Here is a 17,219-nt window from a genome sequence, read left to right as displayed (position 1 = left end):
TATTGCTAAGCTAACAACTGGTTTATCCATTCACCTGCTGAGGGACATATGGGTTCTTTTCAGCTCTGGGCTATTACAAAGCTGTTATAAACATGTATGTGTTAAGTCTTTGACTGAACATACGTTTATTACCTCAAATGGCTAGGTCTCATGGTAGGTGTATGCTTAACTTGGAGGAGTCCTGGTGGGCAGTGGTTAAAGCACTCAGCTAACCAAAAGGTCAGAGGTTCAAACCCAACAGCTGTTCTGCAGATATGGCAGTCTGGTTTCCATAAAGATTTAGAGCCTTGGAAACTCTATGGGGCAGTTCTACTCTTTCTTACAGGGTGGCTACGATTTGGAATTGACTGGACAGCTAGTGGGTTTTTTATGTTTAACTTGAGAGTTTCAAGTTATTCCACATCTTTACTAGTCTTTTTCATTTTAACCAATCTATAATCGGTATACAATTATCTCCCTGTAGTGATAATTTCCATTTCTGTGGATTAATGATATACAGTGCCTTTACATGTGCTTACCAGCCATTCAAATTCTTATGTGAAATGTCTGTTTCAAATCTTTCACCATTTTTTAAAAAATACGTGCTGTTTTAAGAGTTCTTACATATTTTGGAAACAAATCTTTGTCTGATTTTTCCCCCAGTCTGTGGCTTGTCTTTTCATTCTCTGAACAGGGTTGTTTCAAGAGCAGAGTTTTTTAATTTTGATGAAGTTCAACCAACCACTTTTTTCTTTAATGTTTCATGCTCTTTGTGATATATCTAAGAAACCTTTCCCCATCCAAGGTCATGCAGATTTCTCCTGTTTTCTTCTAGAAGCTTTGTAGTTTCGGGTTTCATGTTTAGGTCTAGTGTACTTTGAACTGATTTCTACATGCAGTGTGAGGTAAGAGTTGAAATTCATTTTTCTCCATATGCATATTCAGGTGGTCCAGTACTAATCCACTAATCCTTGAAAAGACTTTGCTTCCCCCCTCCACTGACTCGCCCTGGCATCGTTGCTGAAAATCAGCAACTACTTCTGGACTCTAGTCCCTTAATCTACACCTAATTTTTTTTAACCAATATCAAACTTATTAATTATTACAGCTTTATCTTGAAATGAAGTAGAATAAGTCCTCTTTGTTCCATTTTATAACCACTTTGGTTACGTCATGTCTTTTTGCATTTCCATACAAATTTTAGGGTCAGTTTGTCAATTTCTACTAAGAAGGCTACTGGAATTTTGATTAGTTTGGGGAGAATTTCTCATCTTAACAATACTGAATATTCTAATGCATTAACATGGTTTAACTCTCTATTTGTTTAGGTCTTCATTTAAGTTCTCTCAACATTGTTTTTGCAGAGGTATAGGCATCTTTTTTTAGTTTTATCCTAGGTGTTTTTTAGTACTACCGTAAATGGAATTTTTTAAAAAATGTAATAATTTAAATACTTTTTAAAGATAAATGTAAAATCATCTTGTCTCACGGATACTAAGAATTACATAAACGACTAGGCTTCTCTTTTCGCATAAGCTATAGGGTCAAAATTCTACCTTCCTAATGCCAGAAATTTTAATGTCAAGTTTTTTATGGTAGACATTCTTAACCTCACTTCTGGTCCCATGTTGTATCCCTGCAATTGCTCATTTTACTCGCTTGTTCCTATTTTAATGTCCTCTTATTATAGCTTACGTAACCTCAAAAGCCACCTTTTGAGAATAAGGGAAGATTATTTTTAGGGAAAAAAAATATTTAACATTTTTTTACTGGCCTTTTTCTCTTTAAAGGGGAATGCAGAATGTGTAGCTGCACAATCTCCTAGGTTATACACTATGGAAATATCATCATACTTTCTTTTAAGGGTGTTATTTTAAGCTCTTCACACTAACTTTTCGAGGTCTTTTGCAGCACACAATTTTTTTTAGCATTCAACTAGTTTCAAATTACTTCTACCTAATTAACAAAACAAACCACCTTAAACTCCTTACTAATGAATGACAGTCTTACACGTATGATGTTCTACAATTTAAGATGTGCTTTTGTAAAGAGTATTTCACTTGTCCGTCAAACGATACTGAATTATTACAAGGAAAAATAAACTTCTATGGAGCTATTCCATTTTGGGTTTACCATACTCTAACTGTACTTATTAACTGAAATGAACATATAAATTAATACTTTGCATTCTTAGAAAACTCTGGGACCGTGGAATACATATCAATAAATACGTGCAATTAATTTCTAAGCACAGTGGATTTAATTCCCCTCCCTCTTTCCTTTCCAATGCTCACCTACTTTTTAAACATAAGCAGTTTTATTTTAAACAAAATGATTTTAGATAATTTTTACTATGCTTAAAATCAACTGGCAATGGTAAACTGAAAACACATGAAATAAAATGTTTAAATCCATGTGTTCATAATGTCACAAAGAAAAAGTCATTGGCCTTCTATGGCGGATGCTAAGGAACAAGTTTTCTGAAATCTGGTAAATAAAGGGCAAGAATAAAGCATTTACTAATCCTGCATTTCATAAACAAAGTGTACCTCAGGATAACAGAAAAAGACCACTTTGCAAACTCAAATTACGAGTCTAGGCAATGATCGTCAGCTGCTGCTAATATCACAAAGAAGAGAACGTCAGAGCTCCTGACAGAAGTGCACATCTATAAGCATTCTTGCCAAAAATATTCCAACCTGAATTTCAAGCTTCTAGATCTAACAGTGTACAGGAAATATGACAAGACAGAACATGTTAAACGGCATCAGAGATGCAGTAGGCAAAGTTCAGAATATGCGAATCTCTACAGGGCAAATAATCTAGCTTCTCCAAAACAGAAACTGCAAAAAGAAAGAGAAGAACGAGGCATATCATCCAAATATTTTGTGCACTCCCTATTGGGCTCCTGTTTTGAACTATGCAAAAATAAAACCTGTAAAAGTTCATTAGGCAATCAGGGAAACTGAAACGCTAACTGGATATTTGATGATTTTAAGAAATTACTGTATTTTTTTAGGCATGATAATGAATTTTCATTTTATTTTAAAAAGGAGTTGATATCTGCAGAATTAACAGGGATGTATTTATGGATGAAACGCAGGGCCAGATTAAGGCACACGAGGGCCCTAAGCATTGATAATCTGTGCTGCCCCTTCCTCTGCTTACTCCCGCATTTGAACAGGATGTGTTTTTTGTGTGTGTGTGTGTCTCTCTCTTAGCTACCCATGACGTGACTTCTTTTTAAATGCAACTACAATATTAGTGATCAAACGCAAACCTGGTGTATGTCATTTTAGTGGAATGAAGTAAACAGAATTATAACATTTTTAGTGTATGCTGGGTAGTAATATTTTTACTATATACCGTATTTTCTACAAAAAGAATATTCCACACCCACACCTCCTGTTTACCAAAAAGAAATAGTATGCTCCCAAGAAACCCACTGATAACCAGTTTCAATTACATGGGAGGGGACTGTAGGAGACAGATCCCAACAAAGGTGTTGAAGTGGTAGGGGCCTCATAGCTTAAACAACCTTGCCCATGGGCACCCTCATGACCCTGCGTGAACTTTATTTCCTGCTGGCACATTCTCACTCACTGGAGCTGGTATCAATTCATTTACTGCCTTGCCAGTTCCTTCTACCGCAGCACTCACTTTTCCTTGTGTCCTGTTTGCTTGGCATCTATGGGTCTTTGTTTTGGACAACTGATGTCCCTGTTTTGCTGATGCCCTGAGTACGTGCTTACCTTGCTTACTGGGTAATCTATATTTTATGAAATGATATGTCTGGGATTTGCTTCACCACAGTCTGGGAGTGGTAAGGGCGGGAGGTATGTGGGCAGATGAAGTAAGATTGGCTAGTGCTGATAACTGGTGAACCTGGGTGACTGATTTATGGGACCACTGTACTATTCTTCTGTTTTAAAATTTTTCTTAATAAAGTCAAAAAAAGAAAAAAATTGGTAACTGATTCACTTTTATCTACTAAGGAAAAAGGCTTCAAAGCATAGCTCAATTGCTAATGATGACATATAGGTTATATTACATTTCAAAAACATGGTCAATTGCTTTCTAGCACTTCTTTATTTTTCACCAAATCCTCATCTAGGTTTCTAGTGCAATGGTAAATTAAAATCTGTCTTCCAAAATACATAAAATATTCTCATTTGGATCAAAATATAAATTAGAAAGACACTATTCATGGGTTATGTATAATATTAAAGTCATATCTATACCAAGCGGCGCAATAATTCTGCTATAAATCACTAAAATAAGTGCACTTAAGAAATATAAATGCTTTTACTCTGATCAGATAGTGCTTAAACTCAACTGTTTTTACACTTAAATTTGTTATACAAACAACTGTCAAATTCTGGAATTTAAGAGAACAGAATTAAGTAACTTCATACAAGCAGTCACCAACTTACAAACATAGAAATTATAAATCCCTTTCCCTATACAAAGTTTCTATTACTTTTACCTCTAAATACTTCACAACATCACCCCCAACCCTCTTGAACCTTTCCCCCAAACCTCCTACCCATTGCCAAGGTTCCACCTCACTGCCCCCTTCACGGCCAGGGGGAAATAAGTTTCTGGAATCCAGAGTAAAAACTCAGGAACGCATTTTCCTACAGAAAAAAATATAAATTGTGATCTAGAATGCTGAGTATCATAGTTCAGCTACACTATGTTTATAAAGGCTTTGTGGGTTAAGCCTAAGAACCTAATAACCATTCAGAACAATATTTCTATGAGAAAATGCATTCCAGGTTTAAATTAAACCAACACAATCCCTTTGTAGGTTGGTGACTGTCTGCATAGTGCCACCAAGTGATATATATTTGACTAAATTCATGAAACATTAAATTCAAAACAGCTATACAACATGACTATTCACTCTATAAATATGATAAAATCAATCACTTTGTAAGAAAAATTAATCATATTTCATCCCTTAAAAAGCTACCATAATACTTACATTTAACATTTCAAAATCATTACTTTCTAAGCCCTGTGTAAGAAGAACTGGAAAACTATTCATCTGTGGGAGGTCATCTTTTCCTTTTTTTGAATCTATATCCATTGCTCCCAGGCGTTCTTCAATGCTAACCTACAGAACAGAAATGATCCGGTCAATACTGACTGCACCCTATTATTCAGGTAGATTGATTAGACAGACAAGGCCTAAAGCAGTTTGTTCAAATTACTTTGTGTCTATTTCTCAGAGACAACAAGCAATTGAGGAATAATTTAAGAATGGCGGAATTATCCCTGAGCCTCCTCTACCCAAAAAGTAGGACATTTAAAATCAGCTTTAGAACAGAACCATCTTCCTCTAATGATAAAACACTGAAATTCTAGATTTCTTAGACAAGCGTAGACAATGTAAAGGGTGATGAAAAAGAGGACTCTACATACATACGTACAGGGATGTTTTCGGAGCTGAGAAAGAGGTCTATAAGTCCCTTTTAGACACTACAATGATGACGACTTCTAAAGATCAACAAGGGCTAAACCAGCCAGGAAAACTCAGACAACCAAGAAAAAATGGCATCATTGGAACTCAGCAACATGTAAAACCCAGTGAAAGTCATCACGGCAAGTCCTGGCTTCACTTACTCAATTACATGTTATTCAGCTAACTATTAACAAATGGCCAGAAAAGCACCCTCTTCAATTAATAAAAGTTCTGTCTTCTCCAAAGGTTACAGTCTGGAATTTCAGAACCTACAACGCCAGGGATAAAAGAGGGCAGGAGTAATCTCAACTACATTTCTAAAATTCCAACTTTGGATCTACCCGATATATTTGTCATAATCTCTCAGGTACTCTTACATTTTAAACTCAAATATTTGAGCACAGCCACTGCATTACCTCCTTTTCCCCTAATTTCCTCTTGCTTTCTAATTCCTCAGCTTGTGGAGTAACGGGCTTGACCGCTGCACGATGGCCAGGAATCCCAGGCACCAGAACTTTTACTTCAGAATTCATCACTGGTGTTCTCACCTGTGAAACAGGATGGCAGGGGTATGCCAAAGGAAATTATGCCTTAGTCTTCCCAAGATTTACCCTCAGTGAGAAAACTGACAGCTTCTGAAAGCTTTTTCTATTGAAAAACTCAAAATAATTAACAATATAACATGAATTAAAGATAAATTTTAATTGAATTTGGTAATTAAGTTTTAAAATGATAATCTGAAAGTTCATAGTTTTAAAGCTTAAAATACCACTTAAGAGTAAAATCCAGGGGGCAGGGGGGTCTACAGATTATACAAGGGCATTCTGGTTTAAAAACTACTAGACCGTGCAGTTGCACACTTTCTGACTATCTCCAGTAATCTAACTGCCAGAAATGCTCAGACAGCCAAGAGAAGTGTCATCACTGAAACTCAGCCAGAAGCGAAACCACGTGGATGTCATCACAGCATGTCTTGGCTTTCCTTTTCTCAACAAACTTCCAAACATACAAGATCTACATGTAGTGGCAAAGTTATATTCAAAATAGAGCACCATGACGCTGTTCTTACATTTAACGGTAAATTCCGGACCCATCATGGTTTAATTTCAACCCTGAAATACAGGATCCCTCTCCATCAAACTAAGTACTGAAATTGATTTAAAAAATAATGATAATAATTTCTTAAAAACAAATTTACCTGAGTAAGTCCAAAGCATGTTACTTGAATGTGTATATAAGTATGATTCACAACTCAAATGAGTCAGGAAATAGGGAAGGACTTTGTTCCTTTATACTTCCTTGACACAACTCAGACTATGCCAATTACAAACACATTTCATGTAACTAAATGTAAAGAACTCAAATCTCTTTTTTCTCAACTTCGAATCTGCAATGCACTTACCTTTGTTATGGCAGTTTCTACTTTTGGGGCCCAGCAGTTTGAAACATCTCTTACTAAACACACATGAGGTTCTTTGGAGTTTAAAGCCTGGGAATACATTTTTAAGAGAAAGAGGAGGGATGAAAAAGAAGTGTGTCAAATAAAGCAACTGGGAATAAAAATAAAATGAAAAACAGATGACCAACCGTGCATTTTTACCAAAAAGAAAAATATATGGAAGGCTTCAACACAAAACTGTTGGCCACGATCACCAGGCAGATTGATGGCAGTTGAAGAGAACAAGTAAACTCTAAAGACACGGGGCACAACATTTATTATCTTCAGTTATGAATTTCTTAAATTTTTCACATTTAAAGTTTTAAAAGATCAACAGATTTTTCAAATGTAACAGGTTCCAAAAGAAATCTATCAGTTAAGAAATCACCCGTATAAAAAATAATCTGTGCATACACACAAAAAAAAGGTCCTACCCTAAAACTTGCCACTGCTATCTTTTCCAAAAGCAATCAAAGACAGTAGTGCTGACTAACAAAATGCTCTGAGGCAGGTCCTGACAGGAATGCCCTCGAAGACATATTAAATGGGGGAACAAAAGCCAGATGCAGCAATGTATGTATCTATTTATGGTTTAAGGTTATACGTAATTCTGTATGCCCGTATGAACAACCAGTATCAGTGAAGGGATACCAAACAAACAGGTAACATATGGAATGGAGGCTTATATTTCACACACCTTATGCATTTCTCCTTTTTTTGGTTAAACCATATCTACACATTAATAGGGAACCCTGGTGGCATAGTGATTAAGTGCTACAGCTGCTAACCAAAAGATCAGCAGTTTGAATCCACCAGGTGCTCCTTGGAAACTCTATGGGGGCATTTCTACTCTGTTCTATGGGGTTGCTATGAGTTGGAATAGACTCAACGGCAACCGGTGTATGTATTAATAAATTTTTTTTTTAATAAGTTTTTTTTTTTTTTTTTAATTCAACCAGAGTTTGCTTGGACATGTGATATTCTACTCAGTCTCCCTGAGGGTTTTACTAATATAAATGCATGCTTCAGAAATCATCTGCTATTAGACATGCTCATGATAACTCACTGAAAGCCTTTAAAGAAACATTGTATTAAAAAACATTAAATCACTGCACTGCCCATTGTATTACCACTTAGAAAACTCAATGAGTGCTACTACTAAGGGTTCTTTTATTCAAAGGTTTCCTTTTGTGTAACTGGACCAAGTTCTCACAGAAGTTATACCCATGCTGACCACTAGAGGCACATATGGCTGCTGAGCGTCTGAAATGTGGCTAGTCCAAACTGCGATGGATTTTAAGTGTAAAATACATCAGACTTTGAGGACTTAATACCAAAAAAAAAAATGTGTAAAACTTCTCAAAGTATTTTTCTTTTATACTGACTAAATGTTAAAACAATTATTCTGGATATACAGCACTAAAGAAAATATAAATAGAGTTCTCAGAAATCAAACCACCCCATGAAAGGTCCTCTTATTAAAGGAAAATACACTATTTCTTTTTCAGTGTTCCACTAAGCAGACCAAATAACCATTTTCAAATCATTCTTTTCCATGGACATTTTGATGCTATATTGTTTTACTTCAGAGTAGCATCTACGTACCACTCGCTCAATGGTGGGTTGAAACCAACTGCCATATACAAGCAACAGGGATATTTTGTCTGAGCAAAAACCAGCTGCTAGAATAGGGATGGGTTTTGGTGTAGATTTCTTGCCTTTCCCAGATGTTGCTATCTGAATTGTGCAGTTTGAAGTCAAAGGTTTTTTACAGAATCTAGAAATGAAAAAAATCAGAGAATTTGAAATCAGAACATCTCATACTAATTCTGTGAAGCTGGCATCAAGTCACAAGATGGGACTACCTCCTCCAGCCACTACCCTTCCTTCAAAACTGACCAGGGTCCTCAGACCACTAGCATTCCTGATCAAGACTTCCCCTGCTCCTCATACCCACCAACACTCAAAACTTCACCACCAAAATCTGCCTTGACATCCATCTACTCTTCCATCCCATTTTGTCAGACCCCTCGAGAAGCCTAGGTTCCCAAGTCCCCTCTCATGACCCTGAGCTTCGGACACAGTTTGGCTCTGTATCTGCCCTATTCCAACCAGCCATCTCCTATTGCTCCTACCTCCCAAAAGCCTCATCACAACCTCTTGAATGCAGTCATTGCACCTTCTTGCTCCATCCTGATTCACCCTGGTAACCCTAACAAGTTGTAGCTGTTTTTCCACCATACCCTTTGTGCCTGGGGCCTTGGACGCATATGCTCCTTGTTCTTCAATGACACTTCTCGACAACGATCTTTCCCCTCTGTCTCTAAAACCTTTGAAATTCTTGTAACCAGATACAAGCTACCCCTCCTTCCTCATCTTTGAGTCACTCTGCACATTTCTAAAAAGATTTTAGTGACACACTGTCATTCTTTCCAACACTAAACCCAAAAACCAAACCCACTGCTGGCGAGTTGATTCTGACTCATAACAACCCTACAGGACAGAGCAGAACTGCCCGATAGGGTTTCCAAGGAGCAGCTGGTGGATTCAAACTGCCAACCTTTTGGTTAGTAGCCATGGCTCTTAACCACTGTGTCGCCAGCTTCCCTTTCCAACACTACTCCTACTGAATTCCTTTCTTAATGGTTTCTATATCCAGCAACCAGGCTGATGATCCTCCTAACACGCTGGCCTCTCAGTTCCTTAAGCCTACCTTCACTGTCTCAGCCACTCCTCACACCCTAGACACCTTATTATACTCATTACCAATATGTGCATGCTCTACTTGCTCCTTCTAGAATCCTGACTCTACAACTATCTATACCCAGGATTTCTGGCATCTGCTTTGGTCTTTACCCCTCTATAGTCTATTCTCACTATAACACGTAAAATTACTGTCTTAAAACTCAGGTCAAATCCCATCATTCTGCCCTGCTTAAATACTTTGGTGGTTTACCAATGCCCAAGCAGAAATGCCCAGGTCCTTACCACAGCCCATTTCTGGGCCCCAACTTCTTCTGGGACCTCAATTATCTACTCCATGCATACATAACCCAGTGCCGTCGAGTCGATTCCGACTCATAGCGACTCTATAGGACAGAGTAGAACTGCCCCTTAGAGTTTCCAAGGAGCGCCTAGCGGATTCGAACTGCCTACCCTTTGGTTAGCAGCCGACCCTTTGGTTAGCAGCCGTAGCACTTAACCACTTCACCACGACACCACCAGGGTTTCCATGCATACATATAACTATGTAAATAAAGGCCTCAAATGTTACACACCAAAATGTTCATTAACTTATCTCTAGGGAGTAGAATTCAACGCAGTGGTGACTCAGATTTTACAATCAATTCTTCTATACATCCTGAATGTTTTAAAACGGGTATATATTACTTCCATAATTAGTTTACCTTTAAATAAATGCTTATTCTAGGATTTTTAAAGGACACCAACTGACAATAAAAATTGAAAGTATTTTAAAGTTTAAAATAATTTGCGCATAATTCAGTCTCAGACCGTGTTTACAATATACGGCAGGGGTTGGCTAACTTTTTTCTGTAAGGTGCTAGGAAATAAATATTTTAGGTTTTCCAAACCATCTAAGGACTCTGTGGGAGGCCACAGTTTGCTAAGCCCTGCTCCATGACTACTACACAACCTAACAACAGCACTCCCTCTCTGTCCACCAAAACTCACTCCTATGCTTCCCTGGACTGCATACATGTGGCAAAGGGAATTACAGCACTATCAAAGACAGAAAATAAGGCACTACCCAAGTTCACAAGCAAATCTCTTCAACTTAGCCACTTTCTTTTAAAATTTGTCATTAGAAGTACCAATACTTACTAGGCACACATCCTAAGAAGCCACTCCCCTAACCACAAATACATGAAGAAATGGTTCAAGCCTTAAGACTGCATTCAAAACAATCAAAACGAAAAGTAATACAATGCAAAGTACACTGAGGTAGGATTATAAAGAAGTAACAGTTCAGAGGAAAGAGAAATAAATTTCCACTTGAAAAACTTACCCATTTAGTACGTGTTCAAAAAGATGAACTTGACCATCTCTGCAAACCACAGCTAACCTGACAGGCTGAAAGAAAAATGTAACTAATTACTCGAAAATAAAACATTATACCAGTCAAATCTAACCAGTCTTTAACTTAGGAAAACTCAATTTTCTTCCCACATCTCTAAATAACCTGAGAAAGAGAAGCACAAGAATATACAATTCTTGCAATTAGCTGTCACAATAACAATGATTATTGTTACTGTCGCTCAGATTATAAGCAAATTTTTAGGTCAAGAACAATGCAGCACTGAAGTCAGATGAACAAAGTTACTACCAATCCATAGGTTGGCCACCTGGAATGGACATGACTCACCCACCTCAGCAGTCAGGATTGGTGAAAATGCCCTTTTGCATTGATGGATGGGAAGGAGTGAGGTTGGTGGGGGGGCTCCTAATCCCCCAGGACTGTCCATGCTACTAGCCGGGCTGTCTGGACACTGCACCACTCTCTGCTGTCAGCCCCACACCCCAGCAGTGCCTACAACTCATTTTAAAAGTTCTGAAGCTTTCCTAAAGAAAGTTTACATGAAAACTTAGCACACCCAAAAGGCACTCCCAAAAAGCTGCTATCTCTACTCTAGTTATAAACGTAGTGGGAGGATTCGGGGAGCAGCCAACGTATTGGGAGAAACGGAATTATATAAAATACGTTAAAGCTAACTTTACATTGTGAAAACACTTTAAAGAATTTACTGGTATATCCAAAGATAAAAAATCTCATAAAGGGGAGAAGTAACTAATTTTTATTTTCTTTCTGATGTTTAGCAGCAAATGAAAGTTGCAAAGGAGGTTATTTTTCTCCATCAAGTTTTCTAGTTCTCCTTGCTGCATCCCCCACTAACAGGCACCAAATCCAGCCCCACGAAACAGCTAGAGAGGCTGATATCTTTTTAAGAAAACACAAGCAGAATCGAAGTTTTGTTCTAGAATTTTAATTTGAAATGACTGCTATAACTATAAATTTATATCAAGTGCCAGAATTAGAACATGGCTTCCTGAGAAGTAGATTCCATCACTCCTACTTTAATATCTTAAAAATGTCTAAAAAGTTCTGATGGTGGGCAGGTATACCCCCCTTATTATTGATAATGTTAATGTACGATGTCGGTATTATTCTAAGATCATTTAAATGGAAGATTAACATCAGAATTCAGTCAGAAAAAGAGAAAGCAACAACGCAGTCAATTCTCTAAACAGACTAGGGGCAAGTTTTTGCTATTCCAAGGGAGGCAGACTTTTTATCACATAAATTACCTGGTTAGGAGTTTTAAATAATCACCCACACACACAATAAAAATAATTTTTTAAGTCACTTGAACTGAAATAGTTATGGAGACAAATACCAAGGTGTTTCTGTTTTACTACAGTTTCCTACGCTCCAAAAAAAAAAAAGAAAACCTAAACCCGTTGCCATCCAGTTGACTCTGACTCACAGCAACCCTGAAGGACAGAGGAGAACTGCCCCAGAGGGTGTCTGAGGACCGACTGGTGGAGTCCAACTGCCAGCCTTCTGTTTAGCAGCCATAGCTCTTAACCACTGCGCCACCAGGACTCCACTGCTATGATCAAAACCTCTAATCATCGTATCAGTGTACCAACCACACAGGATTAAAATTTACAGTGCATTACTGTTATAAAACATAGGATTTCTATTAGGTTTTTGTAAAATACTGAAAATAATTCCTGGAGCCCGTTACTCCCAGATCTGAGTCCCTTAAGAGACAAAGGTCTGTACAGGGCATCACTGATGTATCGACACCACCCCCGACTCACCTTAGAGAGCTGAGATTCTTCAGTTTGTTTACTTGCCCTTAGATCACATTAGCAGCAGAATCAAGACTTAAACCAAAAATCTTGATTTTTAAGCCAAAACACTTTCTATCATAACATTTTCAAAACTATCAAAACACGATAAAAAACTATTAAATTATCTCTCCCTATTAGAAGTTTAAATAACATACACATATCAAAACTGAGATTGTGTTACAAGTGAAATGCTCTTAGCTTTCATTTCAGGACTAGGAGTCTGCTCAAATGTAAATCTTAAGTAGCTTTAGTCAAATAGAAACACGAATATGAAGCACTTCCAAGATGTGAGGTTTACCAAATGCTGAAGATATATTGTAATCAAATACCTAATTTTTACATGAAAAAACAAAGTATAAAAAAGTAACTAATAATAATACATCTTAGTCAGGGCCTACAAGATTTTATGACAAAATAAAGCCTCTGATAGAAGAATCACACATAGAACTCCTAGTAACAAAAATCCATCCCGATAAATTTTATTAATGCACATAATAAATTCCAAAATGTACTGCCTTTGCATATAAAATTTTCCCTTCCCCTCAAAACCTTTTCACAGAAATTTAACGATTTTGCTGAACAGTTAAAAAAGATTTTTGTTCAACCATGTAAGATAAAACTATTGGTCTCTAGTCATTCAGAACAAAAGAGATAGAAGGAAACCCAACACTCAAAGAAGAAACTAGTCTACAGAACTAACAGTCTACACAAACCACAGCCTCATTTACACTGAGACTGAAAGAGCTAGATGGTGCCCAGCTACCACTACTAACCATTCTGATCAGGGCCACAATAGATGGACCCTAACAGAATGGGAGAAAAATGTGGAATAAAACCTCAAATTCCATTTGAAAAAAATACAAAACAGACTCACTGGGCCAGGTGAGACTGAAGTAGTCTACAAAGACTACTGCCCTGAGATATTCTTTAAACCTTGAACAAAAACTAGCTCCTGAGGTTACCTTTTAGCTAAATAACACACTGGCTCACAAACAGTACCACCTGTGAGTACTGTGCTTCTTTACAAAATCTAGATCTCTGTGAGACCAAACTGTCAACAATAACTTTAAAACAGGGATAAGCGTGTAAGGGGGCAGGGAAACTAGATTAATGGCAACGGAACAACTGGAACGGAAATGAGAATGTTCACGCATTGTGAAGAACGTAACCAACGGGAACAACTTAGAAAGTTGTACAGAAACTGTTGAATGGGAATCTAATGTGTAAACCTTCAACAAAAACACAATATTACTTAAAAAAGAAAAAAAAAGGCTTTTGCTGTATTTTGCTGTTACACCCTCATGACCCCTCTTTCCCGATGCATTGTTAAATCATCAAAACTCTGATTTAAAAAAAAAATAACGCTTATAAAATCCAAAAACAAATTCTCAAAAATTGAGCCATTTACCTCTTCTTTGTTTTCTGACAAAGTCAGGTCAATATAGACCGGTTCATCTGTGACTGTGAAAGACATCACTGCATTCTTTTCTTTTTTCTCTGACCGGACCTGCCTAGATAACAAAACCAGTAATTAGATGATGAAACAGATTTAAAAAAAAAAAAAAAAGCAAGCACCTAAGGGATAGAGATCACAGCATTAGACTTCCAGTAGGGTTTTCACCAACATAAGATGACAAAGATCAAAATAAGAGGTGTGTTCATGTCACTACCATATAGTATGCAGTACTTGGAAAAAAGGAAAGCATTAATCTGTGGCAGAGTTCAAGAATGCATAGCATTCTATATTCTTCCCACTCATCTATTTGTCTATCTTGATGTCAATACCATAGTGGTCTGCATTACTGTAGCTCGACAGTAAGTCTTGAAATGAGGCTATGTTAGTACTCCAGCTTTGTTCGTCTTCAAAGTTGTTTTGGACAGTCTGTGTCCTTAGCATTTCCATTTGATTTTCGAATCAATTTTTCAATTTCTACAAAAAAGCCACGTCAGATTTTGACCAAGATTGTACCGAATCTAGTTTTTGCATATCCAGAATGCAAAAACATGAACTTCAATGCATTCCTTACAGTATATATAAAAACTAACCCAAAACAGACCGTATGACTAGTAAACGAAAACTAAAACTATAAAATCGAAGAGAAAATTTTCATAACCTTTAGGGTCAGACAAAGATTTGTAAACATGATCTGGACTTCATCAAAACTAAGAACTTCTGCTTTTCAAAAGACACTGTTAAAGAATTAAAGACAAACCCCTGACAACAAAAAAGTATTTGCAAAGCATAAATCTGATAATTCAGAATATACACACAACTCTCAAACCTCAAAAATAACTCAATTAAAAAATGTGCAAAAATATCTGGACAGCTACTTCATTAAAAAACATATCCAGAGGGCAAGTAAGCACATAAGACTCAAAACACTGGCCATTCTAAAACCAACCAAACTCACGGCCATCGAGTTGATTCTGACTCACAGTGACCCGACAGGACAGAGTAGAACTGCCCCATAGAACAGCTAGTGGATTCAAACTGCTGACCTTTGGGTTAGCAGCCAGGTGCTTTAACCACTGAGCCACCAGGTCTTCTTATTAGCCATTAGGAAATTAAATTAAAACACATCTTTTAGAATGGCTAAAATTAAATAACCATACCAAGTGTTGGTGAAGACGTGGAGACACTGGCATCTCATCCATTGCTGGAGGGAACGTAAAACGGTACAACTACCAAGAATCTGGCTATTTCTTCAAAAGTTAAATGTATAAGGTACCTACCGCATGATTCAGCCATTACACTCTGAAGATGTACCGAAGAGAAATGAAAAAATGCCCATACAAAGACTTGTACATAAACGTCCGCAGCAACATTTGTAATGACCCGGAATTATAAACAAGTCTGGAGGCTGGGGTAGGAAGGATTATGGAGGAACAAGAGCAAATTCTTTGGAGCAATGCGTATGTTTATTATCTTGATTGTGGTTATGGTTTCAGTGGTATATACGTATGTTGAAACTTATCAAATTGTACACGTATGTGCAGTTTCTTGTATGTCAATTATACCTCAATAAAACTGTTAAATAGAGATGTAAAAGTGCTGGCACTGGGGCATCGGACTTCCTCCTCTAACTTCACAAGTGGGAAGGAGAATCACAATCACTATCAGCATCAGCCTGTGCGTGATTCCTACAAAGCGAAGTCAGACACACCTCCATCCTCCAAACTTTGTACCGATTCTGACACCAGCCATCCCTCCCACAGCACTCTCTATTTCTCTGCTGCGTTCACTAGTTCACTGCAATGGCCACACAGAACTCACAGATCATACTCACAGTTATGGGGTTTATTAGGGAATAACAGGTTACAATTCAGGATCAGGAACAACTCGGGATACACTTCTTCGGTCAGAACAGCTTCTCAGCTGTACCTGCAGGCAGGCCTCTCTCTAGCTCTCGACTCAGCCTCTGCCCTACTCAGCCAAGTGTTACGAAGCTCTTTAGCTCTGCCAGAAGTGCCCGGGGCACCCTACTCTGCCAGTGAGCCTCGGCCCGAAGGTGCTCAGCTCTCTTGTTCCCCGGGTCTGCGACCCAGCTCCACCAGCAAGTGCCCAGAGCCACCCCACTCCACCAGGAAGCCTTCTGCCCAAAGGCTCTTAAGCTCTCTCACTCCATGGGTCAGCATTCCCACCACTGCCACCTTGCTCCATGGGCCAGGAAGCTCACTGGCCGTCTCAAGCTGGTTTCCTAGTTCTGCTGCTGCCAGTTCTTTGCCGTCACTTCTTGCTGTCTCATGTCATCTCCAGTGTTACAGCTCTCTGTCTCCTGGGTCTAGGAGGTTCTCAGCCCAGGGACCCTGGATCTAAAGGACACGCTCTGCTCCCATCTCTTCTTCTGGGAGGTAGTAAGGTCACTCCTTTCCACCTCTGGGACTGCTCACTTTAAGCCTAGCAGGATGGCAAAACTGACCAGTGCCCTCATTAGGGTTCCATACACCTTATTTGCATGGTCTCATGCCCACAAGCATGCTGTGAACCTTACTGCATTATTTAGAAAGCTGTCCAATCCCCTAGGTGAGCCATATGCACCTTATTTGCATAATCCCATCCAATCATTTGCTGGGAGTTACAAAACCATGGCCAATAAGGCCATATAAAAGTGATCCATTGCACCGCAAGATAAAAATAAAGAACAAGTAATAACATAGCTTACAAGCATGATTCAAAATCAGTTCCTTTTTTATCAATTAGTAAGACTTCATATATTCACCACTAAATATGTTCCAATATTTTGTGTCTGGAAGAAAATTATGAGTTGATTTGATGAACTTCCAATGTTTTCATCAGGAGCCTAGTGGTGCAGTGGTTAAGTGCTCAGCTGCTAAATAAAAGGTCAGTGGTTTGAACCCACCATCCATCCATGGGAGAAAGATGTGGCAGTCTGCATCTATAAAGATTAGAGCCTTGGAAGCCCTATGGGGCAGTTTTACTCTGTCCTATAGGGTCAC

General features: G+C 38.1%; 1 protein-coding gene and 2 non-coding genes across 3 annotated transcripts in view; all 3 read right to left on the bottom strand.

Annotated features, from left to right (window-relative positions):
* WDR43 (WD repeat domain 43) overlaps positions 1-17,219 on the bottom strand; it is a 58,324-nt gene that overhangs the window by 20,820 nt on the left and 20,285 nt on the right. The window contains exons 6-11 of the mRNA XM_064295176.1: positions 14,170-14,272; positions 10,912-10,976; positions 8,490-8,661; positions 6,849-6,935; positions 5,863-5,994; positions 4,967-5,098 (exon numbers count right to left, since the gene is read on the bottom strand). Of these exons, the coding sequence (XP_064151246.1) occupies positions 4,967-5,098; positions 5,863-5,994; positions 6,849-6,935; positions 8,490-8,661; positions 10,912-10,976; positions 14,170-14,272 (691 nt within the window). The remainder of the gene's footprint in view (positions 1-4,966; positions 5,099-5,862; positions 5,995-6,848; positions 6,936-8,489; positions 8,662-10,911; positions 10,977-14,169; positions 14,273-17,219) is intronic.
* On the bottom strand, positions 5,514-5,590 carry LOC111751201 (small nucleolar RNA SNORD53/SNORD92). Its single transcript, XR_002786298.1, has one exon. It is a non-coding gene; the product is annotated as a small nucleolar RNA SNORD53/SNORD92 (small nucleolar RNA).
* On the bottom strand, positions 6,341-6,416 carry LOC111751198 (small nucleolar RNA SNORD53/SNORD92). The gene has a single exon (XR_002786296.1). It is a non-coding gene; the product is annotated as a small nucleolar RNA SNORD53/SNORD92 (small nucleolar RNA).

The sequence above is a fragment of the Loxodonta africana genome, chromosome 12 (assembly GCF_030014295.1).
Source record: "Loxodonta africana isolate mLoxAfr1 chromosome 12, mLoxAfr1.hap2, whole genome shotgun sequence".
In the NCBI taxonomy this organism is placed as follows: domain Eukaryota; kingdom Metazoa; phylum Chordata; class Mammalia; order Proboscidea; family Elephantidae; genus Loxodonta; species Loxodonta africana.
Note: the sequence above shows the minus strand (reverse complement) of the source record. Positions and strands in the feature narration are given on the sequence as shown.